This window comes from Uloborus diversus, chromosome 2 (assembly GCF_026930045.1).
Source record: "Uloborus diversus isolate 005 chromosome 2, Udiv.v.3.1, whole genome shotgun sequence".
In the NCBI taxonomy this organism is placed as follows: Eukaryota; Metazoa; Arthropoda; class Arachnida; order Araneae; family Uloboridae; genus Uloborus; species Uloborus diversus.
The window spans coordinates 25,349,067-25,368,466 of NC_072732.1; the positions used below are offsets into that span (position 1 = coordinate 25,349,067).

Consider the following 19,400-nt stretch of genomic DNA (forward strand, 5'->3'; position numbering starts at 1 on the left):
TCAAGGGACCACAAATAATCGTCCTTAAGTAGAAAGCGTCCTTAAATAGAATGCTTTTAACACTATAGTGGACCATCTGGGACTGTGAAAAGCCGTCGTTAAATAGAGTGTCGTTAAAGAGAGAGCCAACTGTATATATATATATATATTTTTTTTTTTTCATTTCTCGCTGTGAAAAGTATGTTCTACCACTTAAGGAAAACGTTTTTTACTCTGTTGTAAATTTTTATTTTACAAGCAAACCTAATTTTAAAATTGCATTCTTATTTTCAATACCTTTAATTTAAATGTTTTCAATTAAAAAAAGATTCTAAAAAATATGGAAAATCTATATAATTGAGTGACGCAGCCAAGATTGAACTCTGGCTCCCTCTACGCTTTGTTTGAGAACTCGGGGGGGGGGGGGGGGGGTTAGAAATTGCTGCCTCTCTTTCAAAATTTAAATTTATATAGAAATAAACAAACTTGCAAGAAATGGTGCAATGCACGAAAATTGTACAAAATGGGATGTTAGAAAAAATATCAAATGAAAAGCTATAATAACAAAACCATTGTTTAAATATCTTGAAGAAAATATATTTTAGTTCCTTTCCTTCAATTTGCCTCTCACTCCAATAATGTATGCTTAAACAACTAAAAAAATAATGCTTTAATATACAAATAATTCTCTAGTTATCCCAGGGGTGCCCCCCCCTTAGTGCAAGGATGTACCCCCTAAATATTGTAAAGACCCCCCCCCTTAAAGTGAAAAATTTCTCCCAAAACAACGCCCTCTAAATATTAATATGCCACAGTTTGGGTCATGCTCCAGCCCCCACAGGTGGGCACCCCTGGTTATCCCCATTTTCCTTATTTTTTTTATGTAACTGAAATAAATGCTATTCTTCAAGAACAATATGTGCCATATATTGTATCAATTACTACCCAATTATTTCAAGCATATTTAACAGGATAAAAATTTTGTATTATCTTTGAAACTGGTAAATTAGCCTCTTTTTTTTTAATTTTGGAATGTCATGGACTTCAGGGGTGTTTTTTTTTTCTCATCCCTTTTCTGCATGATTTTAAAAATGCCTTTTTTTTGTTTTCTTCCTTTTTGCTCTCTGATCACTCTCATCCGTGTGATGTATGAAATTTAAAAATATAATTCATTGATGAGGGGGATCGCAATCAATTGCGCCTTCCCTGCATTTTGGAAACAATGTTATGCATTTGTGTATATGTATCAAGTACTTTACCCCCCCCCCCCCCAATCCTGGAAAACTTGGAAATGGTGCACCTAAAGTTATCTAATTGTATCCTATGCGTCCTTTAAAAATTTTAGGAGTCCTTAAAAAGCCCCTTATTTTCACTTTTAAAAATGAGTATGAACCCTGTAGTAGGGTTATCTCCTGAACTTCCCCAAACATGACCTAACCATACATGAAATACACCGCCAGGTCAGTCATTTCCAGCCGAGGACTGCAGTTTCGTGCTTATTAGCACTCATCAAACCGGCATAGGATTGAGTGAGCTGGAAGTGGAAAATCTCATAAGGAAGCCAAGAGTGCTAAGCAAACTTGGCAGTGTATTTCATGTATTTCTGCCTTAGCCCTGGCTATAGGGTGGTAACTTACTGAATGACCTATCCATCTTAATCTAGTGATCAAAATGAATTTGTGACTTCTTCTAAAGTCTACAACTCAGAAATATATTTATTCAGCATCCTCCTCCCTGCTTTGGGCCAAATATTGCTTGAAGAATTTTCGTCTCAAACCTGTCTAGTTAGTGTTGATTGATTTTTATTTTTCAAATCAACTATTTACAGGTTACAAACTTATCATTAGTATGGTTTAAATCAGTCGTTCAACATTATTAAGGACTCCTTAATAATCTTTTCTTGCTCCAATAAAATTTTGTTTTCATCATTTAAATCCTTCTCAATGTCAACTCCTAAATTGTTGATATTTCCAGTACAAAGAAGTCCAGCTCAAAGGAGAAAAAAAATGTATCTTGAAATTGATTTTAAAAATATATCTATATTTTTAAAGGTTAGGTTTTATCAAATAGCCTTGCACATTCATGGTAAGAAGTTTGTCATACTATGAAATTGTTTATCTTGATACACTAAAAACTATTTTGTGTAGGAATAAAATGCTGACTAATTACTTGGTTTGAAACATTTTGATATGTATAAAATTTACATTGTGTTGCGTACATTTCTTATGTGTTTTTGTGTATTGATTTTATTGGGATTCTTGCGCAAATAATCAGTTCAAAATTCAATTAAAAGAACATTTCTTATTGTGATAAAAACATAAATGTTTACTGTTGAGTTACATGAATAAAAGGTTATATTTTCAGAGACAATATAGTCGATTCTTGTTAACCAGACCACATTGGGTCGGCATCAGTTAGTTCATTATAACCGACTACTTCGAGTAGTAAAGCAAACAGGGCCTGTATTGCAAAACCATACATTATGTATGTAATAGGAATGCATCGATTAATCAATTGCCAATTATTTATAATGCTGTGTAAGTAGACCTTAGAACGAAGAGAAGTTCATTTAAATAACAAAAACGTCCCTATCAGTGAGTAACCAGTTCCACCTTAACAGGAATAACAGGAAATATCCAACGTTGTTTAGCACAAATACACAGATTTCAGAATACATGTGTTGAATCCTTACTTTTATAGTAAATGCACAATGCGAAATTCTTTTAACTCATGTGAATTAATTCAACTTCAATACATGAGCTGTCTATCAGCACATTTTTTTCAATATTAGATGCTCTTTAATTTACTACACAATGATGGTTATAGCCAAACTTGAGGGTCAAGAATGTCTCAGGAGTAGAATAATGCCAAGTAAGCTCAGCAGGTGGGACAAACCAAGACTTCACAGACAGAAAAAACTTCATTGCGATCTTACTGAATTTTATAATAGTTTTTCATTTTATTTCATTGGGCTAACTGAGAGATTTCATTGGTGCAGATGATAAATTTTATTCTAATGATCACTTTTAAATGAGAAAATTGCCCGTCGTGATATGACAGGTGAAAATTGCTTTCTACATTTGAAAGAAGCAATTGCCTGTTTTGTAATATTTTGATAGTTGAAATTTTAACCCTCACTCCAGTGGATGAACCCTATACTCCAGTAGATAGCATTCATTGTTGACTACTTTTGCATTTCTTCATTCTCCTAAAATGAGTCTTACCAGTAAAACATAGTTAAGTTACCGGATCCAGTTCAGCCTTGTTAAAATAAACCAAACATTACCGAAAAATATTATAAAATTATCATGCTATGGCACAAATTTCATTGTTGGTGACCTCAGAGTGTTACTTGATTAGTGAATTCACTATTTTATATATATATATATATATATATATATATATATATATATATATATATATATATATATATATATATATATATATATATATATATATATATATGAGGGTTGTTTGTTTATTTTCTATTTTGAAAAATAACGTAAATGCATTTTTCTTTTGCTTAGCTGAATTGGGTGATTATGATCCTGATGAACATCCGCCAAACTATGTATCAGAATTCAAGCTGTTACTTAAGCAAACACAAAGGATAGAAGAAAAAATTGCAGAAATTCATCAAAAGCAGTTAAGGTAATTCATTCTAAATAAACAATAGTGGTGTTTGTGTAGAATGCAATTTTTGTTGTTAACACTAGCTTGCCGCACTTCCTATATACCTAGAACTGCGAAGTGGGTCATTTTGCCCCCTCAGACTGCAAATGAATAAAATTGTATTAGCGGTTAATTTAATTAATTGAAGCATGCTTTTTTTTTAAATATCAATCATTATTTCTCAACATTTACATAAATAATTTGAGTAAAACAGTAGATGTAAATTTAATTTTTTTTTAAATTGTATTATTCAAAATTTTATGCTCCTGAGTATGGCAACGTATCTCTTAACAAAATATGACAGTTGTTCACCGTAAATTAGTAAGAATCATAAAAGGATCTTTTATTCAATCATACTTTTTACGTAGAGATAAATTGAACATCATTTTGTGTCAGACTGATCCGCTCTTCAGTTCTAGTGCTAAATTAAATTTTTGGTTGAAGTTGATAGAAAGTTTTTTTTTTCTTTCTTTTTGTGACTTTAAAATAAATGGTAAGTTATCCAGGGCTGCAGAGTCGGAAGAAAAATTGCTGACTCCGACTCCGGCTTTTTTATTATTATTTTTTTTCCAAATCCCCCTTCCTCATGGGAAGGGGGGGGGGGGACCCCTAAACAGAGATTGAAATATCAATTCCTTTTTATGAAATTTTGTCATTGTATTTTATTGTAAACCTAAGATGTATATAACAATAAAAATTCAATTTGAAAATCAAATTATCCAATAGTTGCGATTTCTAAAGTGAGATTACTTAAAAATCCCATTAAAAAAATGAATAGGAGTAATTTGCTTCCCTTTAATGTTTAATTAACAGATATTGATCAAATCCTGTGCTTTCAATTTTTGAAAGCTGTAACTTGAGGGGGGGGGGTTTGCTGTGTCCAAAAACTTTTTGTGACAGGGGGCAGTCCTCCCCTCTCTCGGGTGACACCCATCTGGTGGGTACCACCTCAACTTAATATCAGAGTTTATAAAAATTGAAATACTTTAATTCTGAAACATTTCCCCAATAATATACCCCTAAATCTTAAATTTCACCTTAAAAATTTCAACGAAAATATTGCACTCTATTGAAGGGAGAGGTCGGGTACACGTACGTCTGGAGCAAACTTTACCCAAAATGCGGCGGTATACAGTTTTGTATAAATAGCTTTTACTCAGGACCTGATTACTGCATAGGCCTACTAGGCCTGGGCCTGGGGCCTCATTTTCCTAAGGGGCCCCAAAATTTTCAAAAAATTATGCATAGCATTAAAAAATCATGTATTTTTGTGAAAAAAAAAAATAATGATTTATTCATTGGAGACATACCTCTTTTAAATATTGCTAAACATTATTTTAACATTATTTTGCATTGACTTAAAGTGATAGAATACAGAGGGGGTTCTCCAAAGCATTGTGGGCCTTGGGCCTCACTTTCAGTTAGTCGGGCCCTGCTTTTACTATAGCTACATTTCTTGGCTCAGTTTTTAATTTTAGTTTTATTGGCAGCTTTAGAATTAACCTTAATAAGAAGATTTTAGGATTAACTACAATTATTAAGTATTGTAACCAAGAAATCATCTACTGATTTTATTTTGAACTTTTTAGTGATAACCAAGCTCTCTTAGATGAAGTCTTTAGATTAAAAGAAACATTTATATTTTATCGGATCTTTTTAATTTGCACTTTCGGGCCAAGCCAACACTTATTTGAATTTACCAAGCACCCTCAGAAGTTTCCCGACTTGCTCAAGCGAATTATACATTCCTTTTACTATTTTGTAACTGAGATCAAGGTAGAAATTATATTATTATTTTTATTTGAAAGTGATTACTTAGGAAATGTTTCGCAACAAAATTGTTTGCTGACAGTTTGCTATCACTTAAATAAAGTTAAAAAACAAGAAAATTAGGAGACGGAGCGTAGGTAGCTGTTACAGAAAGCTTGATAAACAATCAAGCCAACTGGTTGCCACAATGACAAGCATTTTCTTATTAGTAGCATGTAATCAAATTAATAGGTAGTCAGTTTTTTGAAAAATGCAAGGAGAGTCTGAAAATTTAAAAAATAAAAATAAACCAAAGTCGGAGTCATTATGTTTTTGAATGACTCCGACTCCTCTACCCCAAAATCAGTATGACTCCGACTCTTTGACTCCCCCTCCCCCCTCTTTTGCGCTGGATTTATCCCACCTTCTTGTTCTCCTTTTTTTTTTGGATTTCTTTTAAATAAGTTAACAAAAAATTGCGGGCATGCTAGATGATCAGTTTTGAACTGCTAGAGGCAATCTTTCATTCCTTTTTTGTTGCAGTATGGAGTCTAGATCAGTGCCTCTAAATCTGTTTTGGTGCGCAGACCCGTTAGATTGTTCAAAACATTTTGTGAACCAGTGTGTGTGAGTGTGCTTGCATTTAAAAAAAATAAATACTAGCTGTGCTAGATATTAATCTCAGTTAATACTAACATTTTGCCTTTCATTTATTTAAATCAGTGTGTAAATTCAAAAGGAATTTTTTTATCTTGCCTTTAGTATATTTAATCATTATCTATAAGTAAATACATCATAGAATATATTAAATAATCAGGCTGGATCTGTGTACCCGCATTGTGGGGTGGCCGCCCACATCCTAAGGGACCCAAGCTTATAAGGCTTAACCCAAGCTTAAGGGATCATCTTTAAGGGACAACAGCTCAAAAAATCGAAAAAAAAAAAAAAAAAAAAACTAGCACTAAGACTTATTAACGTTGCAAACTGCTTGCCTCTGAGGAGGGGCCCACAGATTTTATTGCAGGGGGTCAAATTTATAGATCCAGGCCTGTAAATAATAGTTGCAAAATCCAGTCTAGTTATAAAAAGTGACAAATCTAAGCACACTCCAAAGTCACATATCTTTAAAGACAAAAATATGGCTTCTAGATCCTAAAATTATAGCATTTACATAAAATATTCATTCAAAATTTTATGATTACTATTATTTTATCGTAAAGTACTTTTAGCTTAGGCAGATGAAAATCTAAGGACCTGCCCAAGTTTTTGCAGACTGTTGCCATTCACTGGAGACAGCGGTTGAGAATCACTGGTCTAGCTGTCTTTTGAGCTAGGTCAGAAGTAGGGGAATTTCAGTTATTAATTTCAACCTATAGGACAAAGGAAAAAATTGAGGTCTTCATGATAAAAGAGATTGTAATGCTTCATCAAAAATGTGTTCCATATTTTTGTGTTGATAACTTTTCTGTGCATAGATTCAGTTCTTAGATTCATTTTAAGCTTTTGTCAGCGATTCTTTGATCAATAACCTAATAATCATTAAGTACTTTCTTTTACTTGCTTTTTGGGTTTCCTATGTGTATCTGAGGAGAAAAGATTTATAGTGTTCGAAAAAACAATTTTAATCCAAATTTGCTTCTCCCTGTATGTACAGTAACCCCTCGTATCTCCCTTGTTGGGAGACAAAGAAAGAGCGCAATATAACTAAGGTCGTTAAAAATAGTTATCCATCCAACATAGAAGCAAATCAGCATTCACTCTTTTTGACGTGACTTTCAAATAGTTTCGATTTTGTTCGTGAAAGTACTAGCACACATGTTAAAATTTAAACAAGACTAAAATTTATGGAAGTTGCATCGTCGGGTACAACCATCAGGGTACCAACCAAAGGTACAAACATCAAGTGGCGAATGAAGATGATCCTTCTTAGCCACGGCGAGATAAGTGTGAACATTCCAGTACCCTCTTATTCCCAATAGACTTTCTAATCTCTTCGATTTGCTGTAGAAAGGATGTAAAGAGTAAAAGTAACTAGGTTGTTTCTAGAAAACACTTTCCCTCATCCAGATCATTACTTCCTTTCTTTGATGCAAATCCCAATTTCTGCTTCCAAGCACAAATCTTTTCTGTACTAAAAGGCTTCTTCTACTTGGACTAGTATGACACATGCCTGCTGTCTCTAACTAATTGTAAAGTATCAATACAAAAGAAAATGTCAAGTTGTTTGCAAACTATCTTAAACTAAAGTATTCTGCGGGTCTGCTCATTTGGATGACAGGAATTGCTGCTGCTTTTCCAGCGAATTTCAGAAGAATAGAAACATTTTCATTTTGTTCATTGACAAAATAAAGATGAAATAAACTTTTTCTGAGTGTAATACCAATATGTTTCCACAAATGGTTTGATACTAAGAGCAAGGGTTTTTTTTTTTTGGCTTTAATATTTCAGGAGACAGAAAAAAAGAGCGATATATCCGAATGAGCGATATAACGAGGGACTACTGTATAAGGATATTAATTTAGTTTTACGTGCACTTTGAAATGGTTGCCTCAAAATATATGCATCACTATAAAACTAGTGTTACCAATATTTGATTTAATTTAGATATTTTTTTAAGTCAAAAATGTTGGTGAGTAGCAATTTAAAATTGAATTCAAATACCATATATACTCGGGTATAAGGCGACAAATTTAGTATAAAAAAACTAAGTTAAAAGTGAATGGATCAGCTTATACACGGGTCAGAGTTTTCAAAAATTTCCCCCTCACAATTCTGGGGAAAAAAACACTTAAAAGCATCCCTGATTTCCCAATTTTAGTCCAACCCTTTCCAACAAATGCTAAAGACGTAAATATCCTAACTCTGATATAATTTTACATAGTAAAACTGAAAAAACGTGATATAATTACTTTAAAGACCGACTATTTGAAAAGTGAGAGAAATACTGGATTAATGATTTTTTTCCACTGTTTGCCTGAAAATTACTTATTTGGAAATTAGTGTAATTTGGCTACAACACAAAGTTTTATTAAGATTGATTCAAAATAAAAGCAGCTATTAGCAATAACTATAATCTTAAAAAGGAACCTTTTATAAAAATTGCAAGAGCAGAAATGAACTCTTGTGTAGAAGTATAAAAATTGCTCATTTTCGATTGTAAGCTTGTTCTTTTTATTTAATTTTCCTTCGATTTCAAATACAGTCGAACCTCGTTATCACGACACCTTTGGGACTGTCAATAAAGTGTCATCATAGCCGGAGCGACGTCATAACCAGAATAGTTTAAAGATTCGTTATTAAACATTAATTTATTCATTAAATCTAATTTTATTGTGAACTAAAGTGTTTATGCTTTTAAATAGATTCAACTAATGTAAATTTGAGTTATTGGTGAATATAACAAAAAAATTTTAAGGAAAACTTCATTTATTGTTATTATTATTATTATTATTATTATTATTATTGAATTCTACAATACTTTCCAATAAGTGTTTGCTAAACTTTCGAATGACACTTTTAACACTTCTTCTTTCCATGAAATTATCAGCAAGAAAGAAACCAATTCAAGACTCTTCACTATTGTCCTCAATTTGATTAGATTTTCACTGCCTAACCCCAGCTTTCGAAGATGAAAAAAACCCTTTCTAATTCTTTTATTCACTTTAGAGTTGTGTGTCCCTTTTCAATATAATAAGGAGCTCTCATCTCTTTTTCTCTCATGCAGGGGCGTAGCTAAGGGGGGGGTTTTGGGGACAAACCCCCCCCCCCCCCCGAAAAGTTAGTCTCAAAAAAAAAAAAGAGAAAAAGAAGAGAGAAGAGAAAGAAAAAAAAAAGAAGAAAAGGGAAAAATTCCAAGCGATTATACATATATATATATATATATATATGTATGTATATATATATTATATATGTATATATATATATTATATATGTATATATTATATATATATATATATTATATATGTATATATTACATATGTATATATATATATATATATATATATATATAAGAAGTAACCCCCCCCCCCCCGAAAGTCGGGTCTAGCTGCGCCACTGCTCTCATGGGAGAAGCTTGTAGTCACCACCTACAGCTTGAGGTAGCTATGGTCTTTCTCTTCTCTTGCTATTTCCTTCATCCAGTGTTGCAATCCACCCGCTTTGAATTCTTTCCTATTGTCCCTCTTGTCAAAGTCTGAAACCCGTACCTTTCAGAACTTATCTACTCGTCCCCCACCTTTTTTGAGGTGTCATGCCTGATCAAATCTCTTGTCCATGTCCGAAATTCCTATGACAAACATTTCCAGAATTATTTTACGGAAATTTTTTCAATTGCAAAGAAATACTTGATCCAATCTGCGCAGCTCAAAGTGTCATCGTAACCGGAATTGCCCCGAAAAAACTGTGGTCAAATCCGGGTATCCGGGTAATCCTGCGGTAAAATCCGGAGCTACTTAACATTAAAACTGTGTGGCATAAGTTCCAGACTTTGAAAAAGTGACGTGACATCCGGAGTGTCGTGAAATCCGGGTGTCGCGACAACAAGGTTTGACTGTATTTATTTTCAAAAATCATTGCAAAACTTTCCTTATTTTTTCCAGAAAGTAGAGGTTTGGTTTGTGTGTCGGTGTTTGATTTTTTTTTTCAGATGTCCCCCCAAAAAGTGAGGGGGTCAACTTATACACTATATTGACTTATATGTGGTATGTCTTTTTGTTCTTAGGGGGAAAGTACCTGCCGATGCTGAAATTTGTTTCCTACGTAAAGCTTGCTTACTTGATACATATGGAGTTGACCCTCATCCTGTGAAGGTATTTCAATATACATTTGTAACTGAAAGGAAAGAGAACTGTTGCCAAAAATGTTTTGTTAAATTTCTTGATTAAAGAAGGATCTCTTTTGTAAAACTAGGAGGAGGTCTAGTAAAGAGAGGATGTGTCCCTCTTACAATTTTAAATTTAGACACATAGTTCAGGCTATTTTTATGCTTATGGTGTGTTGGCTCTTATTTCTTTTACTTTAAAATTTGTACAAGTTCTGATGCTTGAAATAATTATCATTAATTATGAACTGTTTGTTTTAAAACTTCCATTTCCTAAGCATTTGGATTCAGATTGTCTTTTTTTTTTTTTTTTTGACTCTTACAGATAGAGAGATCATACTAAATTTTATCAGTTATCACCATCATCTTCATGTTTTTCAGAAATGAGATTCCTTAAATTTAAAAAGAAGAAAAAAAAAGGCTCAGATTATACTTTAATGAAGAAAGAATTTAAAGCAACAAGTTTTTTTTTTAATGAAACAATTAAAAAGTTTAATGAACTTAAATTTGTATTTCATTTATACATAAATAATATTCTATTTCTATAAATAATATGTTCATATATATATGTATTTTATTCTTCCCTAGGATCATAAGGGGAATCAATTGTATCTGGGCATAAACTATGCTGGTATTCTGACATTCCAAGGGAGTCGTAAAACGCATCATTTAAAATGGTAAGAGAAACCTTCCATGACAGAAAATCACTAAACTTTTAAAACGTTTTTGAGGCTTTATTATTACTTTATTTATTGATTGATTTATTTATTTTTTCCTCTACAAGTATTTTGGGACCTCTATGTATCAATTTTTTTGGCTTAAAAATACTTCTGAGCATATAATCTGCAAGAACCAGATTTTAAAAGACTCAACAAGAAAAAAATTAAAATTCAATGAAAGAAATTATGGAAACTGAAGTCTCAAAATGTAAGCAATAACTGGAAAAAAAATTATTCACATCGAATGTATGCTTAAAAAGTTACAGGTCGCATTTCTTGAATGCTTTATAGTTAAAATTTACATGCTGTTGTTGAAGATCTTCAAGCAGTAATTATTCTACGAACAGCTTCCATCATGAAAAACCTCTGACGAGATTCAAAAATTAAGAATGTTATCTTTAAAATTATGTGTAACACATTAATATTGATTGAGTTTGAAATTTTGGCCTGCAGGTTGACATTTTCGTGGAATGACCCTATATAAGAAATATAGTAAACTGAAAGCAGATACTGAACGATTGTTTTGTAATTTCAGCGCTGTACTGAGCTTAGGCATGCTTACATTTTTGTGCGTAAGCAAAAAACAAAAAACAAAATATATATATATATATATATATGAAAATACAAAAGGAAATGTACACAACTGTAGTAAATTGCACCTTTACAATATATATATATATTTTTAATTCCATTAGTGGCCTTTTGTTTTGTTTTTTACATATTTGTATACAGTAATTAAAAGGGGGCTATCCTCATGTTTTTTTACTGAATTTGCGGTGTTCTGGTTTAATGACTTCAACAGCTGCATTGTCAGAGCATTATTTTTTACTTAAACAGAAGAAACAACAATTTGTGTGTCAATGTACTATTCATGACAGAATCTTTCATTATTTTCCTGTAACTTCTATAAATTTTTTATAACTTAACGTTTTAAGTAAAAGAAGCAAAGAAATGTTGTAGTTACGGTGATTTAAGCACAGAAATTACAAAACTGACTCGGTTTTTTCTATGACCATTTGTGTTATGTCTTTTAACTGGCCCCACTCTCTTGAAATAAAAATTTTGGGGGGTAAAAATATGTATGTTGTCTACCCAAGTTTCTTGTTTGTTTTACAAATTTAAAAGTTGTATTAATAAAAGAGTAGGAAAAAAAAATGATTGGTATTTATTTCTGTTATTTCTCTTTCAGGCCCGATATACAGAAAATAAATTATGAAGGGAAAATGTTTATAGTTCATTTGCTGTTTAGTGAGGTATAAAATATATTTTGAACTATTTTGTTTCTTTTAGGATGAAACATTGATTTTGGCATTTCAAAATACAACCAATTATCAGAGGTGTAGCATGTGTCTTCAAGCAGAGTCAAATATATGTATACATAATTTTTAGAATGAGGAATAAGAAAGGAATTTGTACATTTGTTACATTAAGTTCAAATTTTTATTTGAGGTCTTTAAACTGATTAGTCATAATGTTCTCAGCACACCTAGAAGTTTTTTGCTATCGATATTTTCAAATCAGTGAAGCTATTTTGAGTATCTTATAACAACCATCTGTTCCTATTTATCAAAAATTGTTTATATAGTGTTTCGGCATCTCATCCCCAATACATTTTTAATTTTAAAGACTTTACTGTTTACTCAATCACTGCTTGGTTATTATTTTTTTTTATTGAAATTGGTTTGAGCAATAAATTGCATTTCATGTATTGCTCTAATCATTTTGCATTTTTTGTATTATATTTTGTTACTATTATATTCCTTTTTGGGCATGAAATTTAGAAAATTCTCTTGTGTAAAATTGAATATTACTTTTTGTTACTATTTAATCTAACTTGACTATTATTAAGTGAAAATTTTATGGGGAAAAAACAAAGAAAAGTTACTGAAATATCTCTGCTTAGTTTAAAAAGATATAATCGTTTTAGTAAATAAGGAATGCTAAGATTGTTTCCTCAAAAGTTATTACATCACTAAAAATAATTTACCTCCATTTCTTATTTTTTACTAATTTATTTATTTATTTATTTTTAGGATGCAAGGACAAAGGTAAGTTTATTTTGATAAAATGACTAATACTATCATTTGACACTTACATTTTGGTAGAAATATTTTCTTACATACTATTACAGTAATATTTTTGTTAGGAATTCAATTAAAGAACCAAAAGATGTGTTACTATAACAAAACTTAGATTATGTTTAAATGTACCTTGTTTTTATCTCCAATAGGGTGTTTTCCTTCAGTCAAAAGTACTGCTTTTAGTCATTGAAATGGATAGAATAAGCAAAAAAAAATTACATGGACCCAGAAAATACTTTCATTTTCCCAACAGTTTTTTTTAAATTAATTTTTTAAAATGTCCGATTTTTCAAACAAGGCGTGGTCTTTATGACGTCATACATGATGCAATTTGGCGCATCTTTCTGCTACATTTCCACCTTATGATAATGAACAAGCGAATTAAAATTGCGCTCTACGCTTGCTATCAACTATGTTGTTGCCAATACACATGAGAAAGCGCAACGATTTAAGATTTTTTTTAAAAATATTAAACTTAAAAAAAATATTTAAAAAATGGTCAGATCCTATGTTTTTAAGCATGCTCTTTCAGAAAAAAATACTTTTAAGATATTGGAAATGACCCCATTCTAAACCATTACTTAACTATTACTATTTGTGAAGTGAAGTTTAAATTTATTAATGAGAAGAGTTTAAAAAAAAAAGGAACATAAGTTAAACTCATATGTCAATAAAATTAGTTTGTAAAACCCTTTTTTTTTTTCCAGAAAAAGCATTTGGTAGGGTTCAAATGTCCTTCTCAAGCTGCATGTCATCACCTTTGGAAATGTGCTGTTGAGCAAAGATACTTTTTTACGTAAGTAAACAAAAACAAGGGTGCCCACAAGGAGGGGAGGGGATTAATGAACGTTTTAGAAGGGTTTTTATACAGTAGTTTTCTCTGTTTGTAAGGTGGGGTGTTCTCTCATGGGTACCCATTTGGGGAACAAGGGGGCCAAAGTCCCCCCCCCCCCCTAGAAATTAGATTTTCCTTGCTTTTAGTACTTTTTCTTTGCAAAAATATAAAAACATTTCTTCTCCAGCCATTAATTAAAAATATCTAATTCATAAGTTATTAAAAATATCAAATTTTAATAACTCTAACCTGTACTGAAATCGGTTTCTATGGGGAAAATATCCTGCTAAAGAAAGGGATAAATATCTGCCCCCCCCCCTCCCTCTTTATATTTTGCATATCGGTGCCTATCGGTGCTCTCTGGGAGTAGGGGGTCTTTTGTAGCATTTGAAGAGGTGCACCATCACTCCTAGAGGAATAGGTGCTCTTGGCTAGAGACAATCAGAATGCATCAAATAGTTGTTTTAATTTCCTAACATAAAGTAGTGAAATGCTATTTGAGCAACTTTAGATTCCATTGCAGCAGAATGTCTCTGAAGCTACAACCAAGTGATGTACATGAAGTGTAACAAAAATAGGAAAATTTGATTGTTCTTGCACTGCAAAACAACTACTGAAGTTTTTTGCTAAGCAATCTTTGTGGAATGTGACTATGGGATAAATAGAACCTGAGAAAAAAACATGCTTATCATATTTACCAAGGGCGCCCATATGCAAAATTTCAAAGGGGGGGGGGGGGCTCAAAAATTTTCCCCATGGTTTAGCAGAATATTTTCCCTATGGAAACCGATTTCAGTACAGATTAGAGATATTAAAATTTGACCTTTCTAATAACTTATTCCTTAATGGCTGGAAAAGAAATTTTTATACATTTTTCAAAGAAAAAAGCACTAAAAGCAAGGAAGTTCTTATTTCTAAGGGGGCTTGAGCCCCCCTTGCCCCTATATAGGCGCCATTGATATTTACTACTAAGTTGGTTCCGGGACATAGTGGGCATTCGTTGGGGGCATTCGGCTTGTATGCCTTTGGTTGTGGGTTCTGAACCCTTGATCCAAGTAGTCGGTGGATTTTCTAGATGTAGCAAATGTCGATGCAACATCTTAAAAACCCTTTCGGACCTTTTTAGCTCACTGTTGGCCAAATTTAATGCCTACTGCAATTTTGCAGGCATTAGAATTCTCTGTGCTATTGACTTCCATGCATCAATGGTGGCACAAGAATGACTGGCTTATGTATCTGCAGGAGGCTAAGGTCTCTTATGCAGCTTCATTAAGAAAAAAAAAACTTATTCAGGGTTTTTTATTTATTTATTTATTTATTTGTTTGTTTGTTCCTAATTCACTGATTTCTGTGTATCTAAAATAATGAACATGTGTCTACAAACATTATGTTCTACAACCTGCATGGACACTCATAAGACAGGCAGAGGGGGCTATAGACTCATTTGAGGGCATTATCACTTTCTTCCTTTAAAAATGAAGTTCAAGCATAAATTTCAAGCCAATACAGCGAAAGCCACTGACAACTAATTTTTTTTAAATATTGTTACAATTTTAATAATTTTAATCTGCACTATGTTTTCCAATTTATTTCAATGTATTTTTTTACAACATATTTCCACATAATACAAATCCCTAAAAACCAAGTTCATCTGAATTCCAAAATGAAGAACCTTTCTTGTTTTTACTATGAAAACAAGACATTCCCCCTGCAACAAAAACTGTAGGGGCCCCCATCAGAGGCAAGCAATGAACTTTTGCACCGCTAATAAGTGTTAGTGCCAGTTTTTTTCATTACTTCTTGGGCCGTTGTACCCCTTAAGAACGTGCCCCCCCCCCCCCTCCCACACACACTATGGAGTCTGTGGGCACGCAGATCCAGTCCTGATGATAATCTATGTATAAGGGGCTAATTTTTCTGATGTTTATAAAAATGTAGTTTTGCAGGAAGTTATATCTTTGCATACCTGTCAAATCCACTGGTTTTTCAGGGAGATTGCTGGATTTTGATCACTTCTCTTGATTCTGTAAATGATGTAAGGAACTTTTGGTCGTACTAGGAAGGATAACAAAAAATCCCTATTTTTCCCTGAGTAATAATGGAAAATCCACCGTAATCATTTCTTCCCGGTAGACCATGTCAGGTATGTCTTTAGATTTTGCCATGATGTGTGGGTTGAATTAATTTGGATATTTTTTAAATGTAGGATGGAATCATCTAGTGAAGTACCACAAGTGACGACAAGTGGTGGAATATTTTCAAGAGGATGTAAATTTCGATACAGGTAATAGTGCACGCTTTTTTTGAAATTCCAAGTAATTTTTGCATCTTACCAAAATTAGCTTTATTTCTCCTACATGTAAAGTTTTTCTATTTTCTTGAATTTAGTTAAAGCAGCTGATTAGTTATTGTTGTTGATTAATTATTTATTTGAAAATCACTGAGTTTTCTTCAAAGTTACTATTTTTACCCTTTTCTTTGTAATGTATTTAAGGAGCAAAATGTACTGCTAGTGATAACTTACGATGTTTAAACGAAAAGCCGAAGGGCTAAATTTCGTAAGTCAGTCAACAATGTTACATGCTTATACAAGCTGAGATAATACCACACAGTGGAAGGTGCAGAATCAAATGTTAATGTGAAGAAATGAACATTGGAAACTTGTTAAAATCTTACCAAAAATTTATTGGTCCATAGTAACTAAAATAAATAAACTAACAAAAATAAATTCATAAGAATAAACCCTGGCCATAAGTGGAGGCGGAGTTCGCAACTCCCCAACACCTATCGGACCTAACTCACAAGAGGCTGACGAACACAAAAGAAGAGAGAGAGAACGATTGGAATCGTTCACTATTTATACTTGCCTCATTTACATATGATTGGGCATCAAAGGATGCCAACCTAAAACTGAAACTTTACACGTGCCGAAAGAGTTGAGAAGTTAATCTAATTTGAATAAAGGTAATTTTATATTACATTACATTAGGAATGAGAACGCGGATAAATATCGTTTACCGATGTCTATCAGCTAGCATATATTTATGCTTTAGTATTGTAGTTACTGTATATATTTCAGCTTTATTATTTTATGAACCGAATTCTATACCAGCATGGCTGCTGTACTTAGGGGAAATGTCTGTACTTAATAAGCTATATGCTACGAGTTTTTTTTTTTTTTTTTTCAAGGTCCAATCGATCACGGAGTGAAAACCTGAAAGTCAAGCTGATGACGCTGTGCATATATTTGTTGCGCAGTCTCTCAAGTAAGATTGTGCAGTGCATCAGGTCGCTGTGGTTATTTTGGAGCATGCAGTGAACGAGGAAACAAGCCTCAAACAATTGCGTCTCTCGCTAAGTGTGAAGTGCATGCTGTAATTCCAATTCTGAATGCTTGAAGGATGCAATGCAGCCAAAATTCATCGACAAATGAGTAATGTGTACGGCCCAACTCCGTTGTCCTTCTTCATGACGATGTGCGCCTACACACTGCTGCTTTAGCCAAAAATCTCCTGCAGCAGTTTCGCTGGACAGTGTTTGACCATCTTCCATACAGCACACACTTGGCACCTTCCGATTACCATCTCTTTGGCCACATGAAATGCTGGCTAGGAGGACAGAGGTTTGGCTCCAACGCTGAGTTGCAGACCAGCGTACAGAATTGGCTGAAAGCACAGGCGGCTGTCTATGACGAGGGTATCGAAAAATTGATACCACGGTATGACAAAAGTCTTAATTAGAGTAGCGACTATGTCAAGAAGTAGTTGGAAGGTCTATGTACATATTCCAAATGAAAGAGTTTTCATTGACTTTGTGGTCTTCATTCGGCAATTGATCGGACCTTGAAAAAAAAAATAACCCTTGTACATACAGTTTGCGTAATGGCGAAGAGGGTTTTTTGCTAGTACAACTGCTGTAGCAGTTTCAAAGGGAAACGTTGTAATTACTCATGTTTCAAACCCTCTTATTTATTTGAAATGGGTGCCAAAAGCATTAAGTGAAACCTCATTACAAGAATTTGCAAATCCACCCCCAAATTAGCATCATTCCAGATGCCTACAACCCTGTTAAAGTAGTAATTTTTTTAATTCCAGAATTAGCGTGGGATTTGAAAAGCTTAAAACAATGGCTCCTGGTTTCATCATCTGTGCAGAAATGTAGCCATTAAGAATCCTCCATTTTAATAAACGTAAATAACCAAATGATTTTTTCCTCTTATGTTCTCCTTTGCCCAAGACTAAGGCCCCTATGTGAACGAGTCAACGCATCAGCTTAATTAAGATCAGCCATTCTGGATTGGAGCGCATGTTTGAGTGGTTCTTTTTTCTGGCAAGTTATCGTGTTTGGTGATTTTTCACTGTGAACAATTCTTAGCGGCACATGAACTGTTTATTGAATAAAATATCATTTTTAGCAAATTTAGCAAAACCCGAAACTTTTCTCCGGTAAGCCTAACTCCGCATCAATGAAAAATCCGATCCAAAATGGCTAATTAAGCTGATGCGTCGGCCTGTATATATAGCAGCTCTACTCAAGACTATACATATTAAACATTCTAAGCCTGGAATCATAATCTAAATTACAAAGCCTGTTTACTAACCTCAGGGTCGGAGTTGGAAGTGTGGAGGCCCCGGGGCAACGAAGGAGTGGAAGTCCCTAATCAGGGTTAAAAAAAATCATATTTTCGAAAATATCCGATATTTTGATATATATCCAAATATCTTGATATATGTGTACCTATATATCCAATATTTTCGACCCGTGAAAGTTAGGATATTTTGTAAAAATTTTATTGTGGGGGCCCTTTTGTTGTGGAGGTCCCGGGGCAGTATCCCCACCTCCCCTCCCTTAAATCCATCCCTGACTAACCTTGTAGCCCTCCTAACCTGTAAACCCTTTCCTATTAGTCGATATCTATCTTTCTTATCATTACATCATGAAATTTTCATGAGAAAATCCAAGAATTTCCAAACTATTACCGACTGGGCCCCCAGCTTTGGGAATTTTAGTTAAAGTTGATTGGTGATGTAAATATCAGGGATGAATAATGTCTGATTCTGTATTTCTGTTTGTTTGCTTTAAAATGTTATCAACCGTGCAACAATTCTATAAGCTACATATCAGAATGGGACATTTTTGTCACATTAATAATGTCTTTTTGTAGTGGTCGTGTGGAAAAGGAAATTGTGGAGGACACAAAACAAATTAATCGAGAGCAACCTCAATTCCAAAGGTCACTCACAAGGCCACCCTCATTTCGCAGCAAACTCTTTGATGGATACACCAGTTCACCCTCTACATCCCCACATGATGACCACATCATTAATGGTAAGATTACAAGTGCCGTGCGAGGGAACTTTGAAGCTATTTTTACTTAACTAAGGATCATAAATTAAAGTAAACTGAACTTTTTAAAGACTCTTCTAACATTGTTATAAAATACAGCAATAGCATGTTTATTATTTTCCCACCAAAAGTAGCACTAGTTTTAGTCTTTTGTTTGCTATATGTCTTTCAGAAAAATACATTTATTCACTGCAAATAAT

The 19,400-nt window shown here is 33.2% G+C and overlaps 1 protein-coding gene across 1 annotated transcript in view; it reads left to right on the forward strand.

Moving 5' to 3' along the window:
* Nucleotides 1-19,400, forward strand: part of LOC129235129 (FERM domain-containing protein 3-like) — a 39,688-nt gene that overhangs the window by 10,198 nt on the left and 10,090 nt on the right. Inside the window, exons 6-13 of the mRNA XM_054868819.1 lie at nucleotides 3,507-3,630; nucleotides 10,121-10,208; nucleotides 10,808-10,896; nucleotides 12,128-12,191; nucleotides 12,972-12,986; nucleotides 13,727-13,815; nucleotides 16,061-16,138; nucleotides 19,019-19,182. Coding sequence (XP_054724794.1) covers nucleotides 3,507-3,630; nucleotides 10,121-10,208; nucleotides 10,808-10,896; nucleotides 12,128-12,191; nucleotides 12,972-12,986; nucleotides 13,727-13,815; nucleotides 16,061-16,138; nucleotides 19,019-19,182 — 711 coding nt within the window. The remainder of the gene's footprint in view (nucleotides 1-3,506; nucleotides 3,631-10,120; nucleotides 10,209-10,807; nucleotides 10,897-12,127; nucleotides 12,192-12,971; nucleotides 12,987-13,726; nucleotides 13,816-16,060; nucleotides 16,139-19,018; nucleotides 19,183-19,400) is intronic.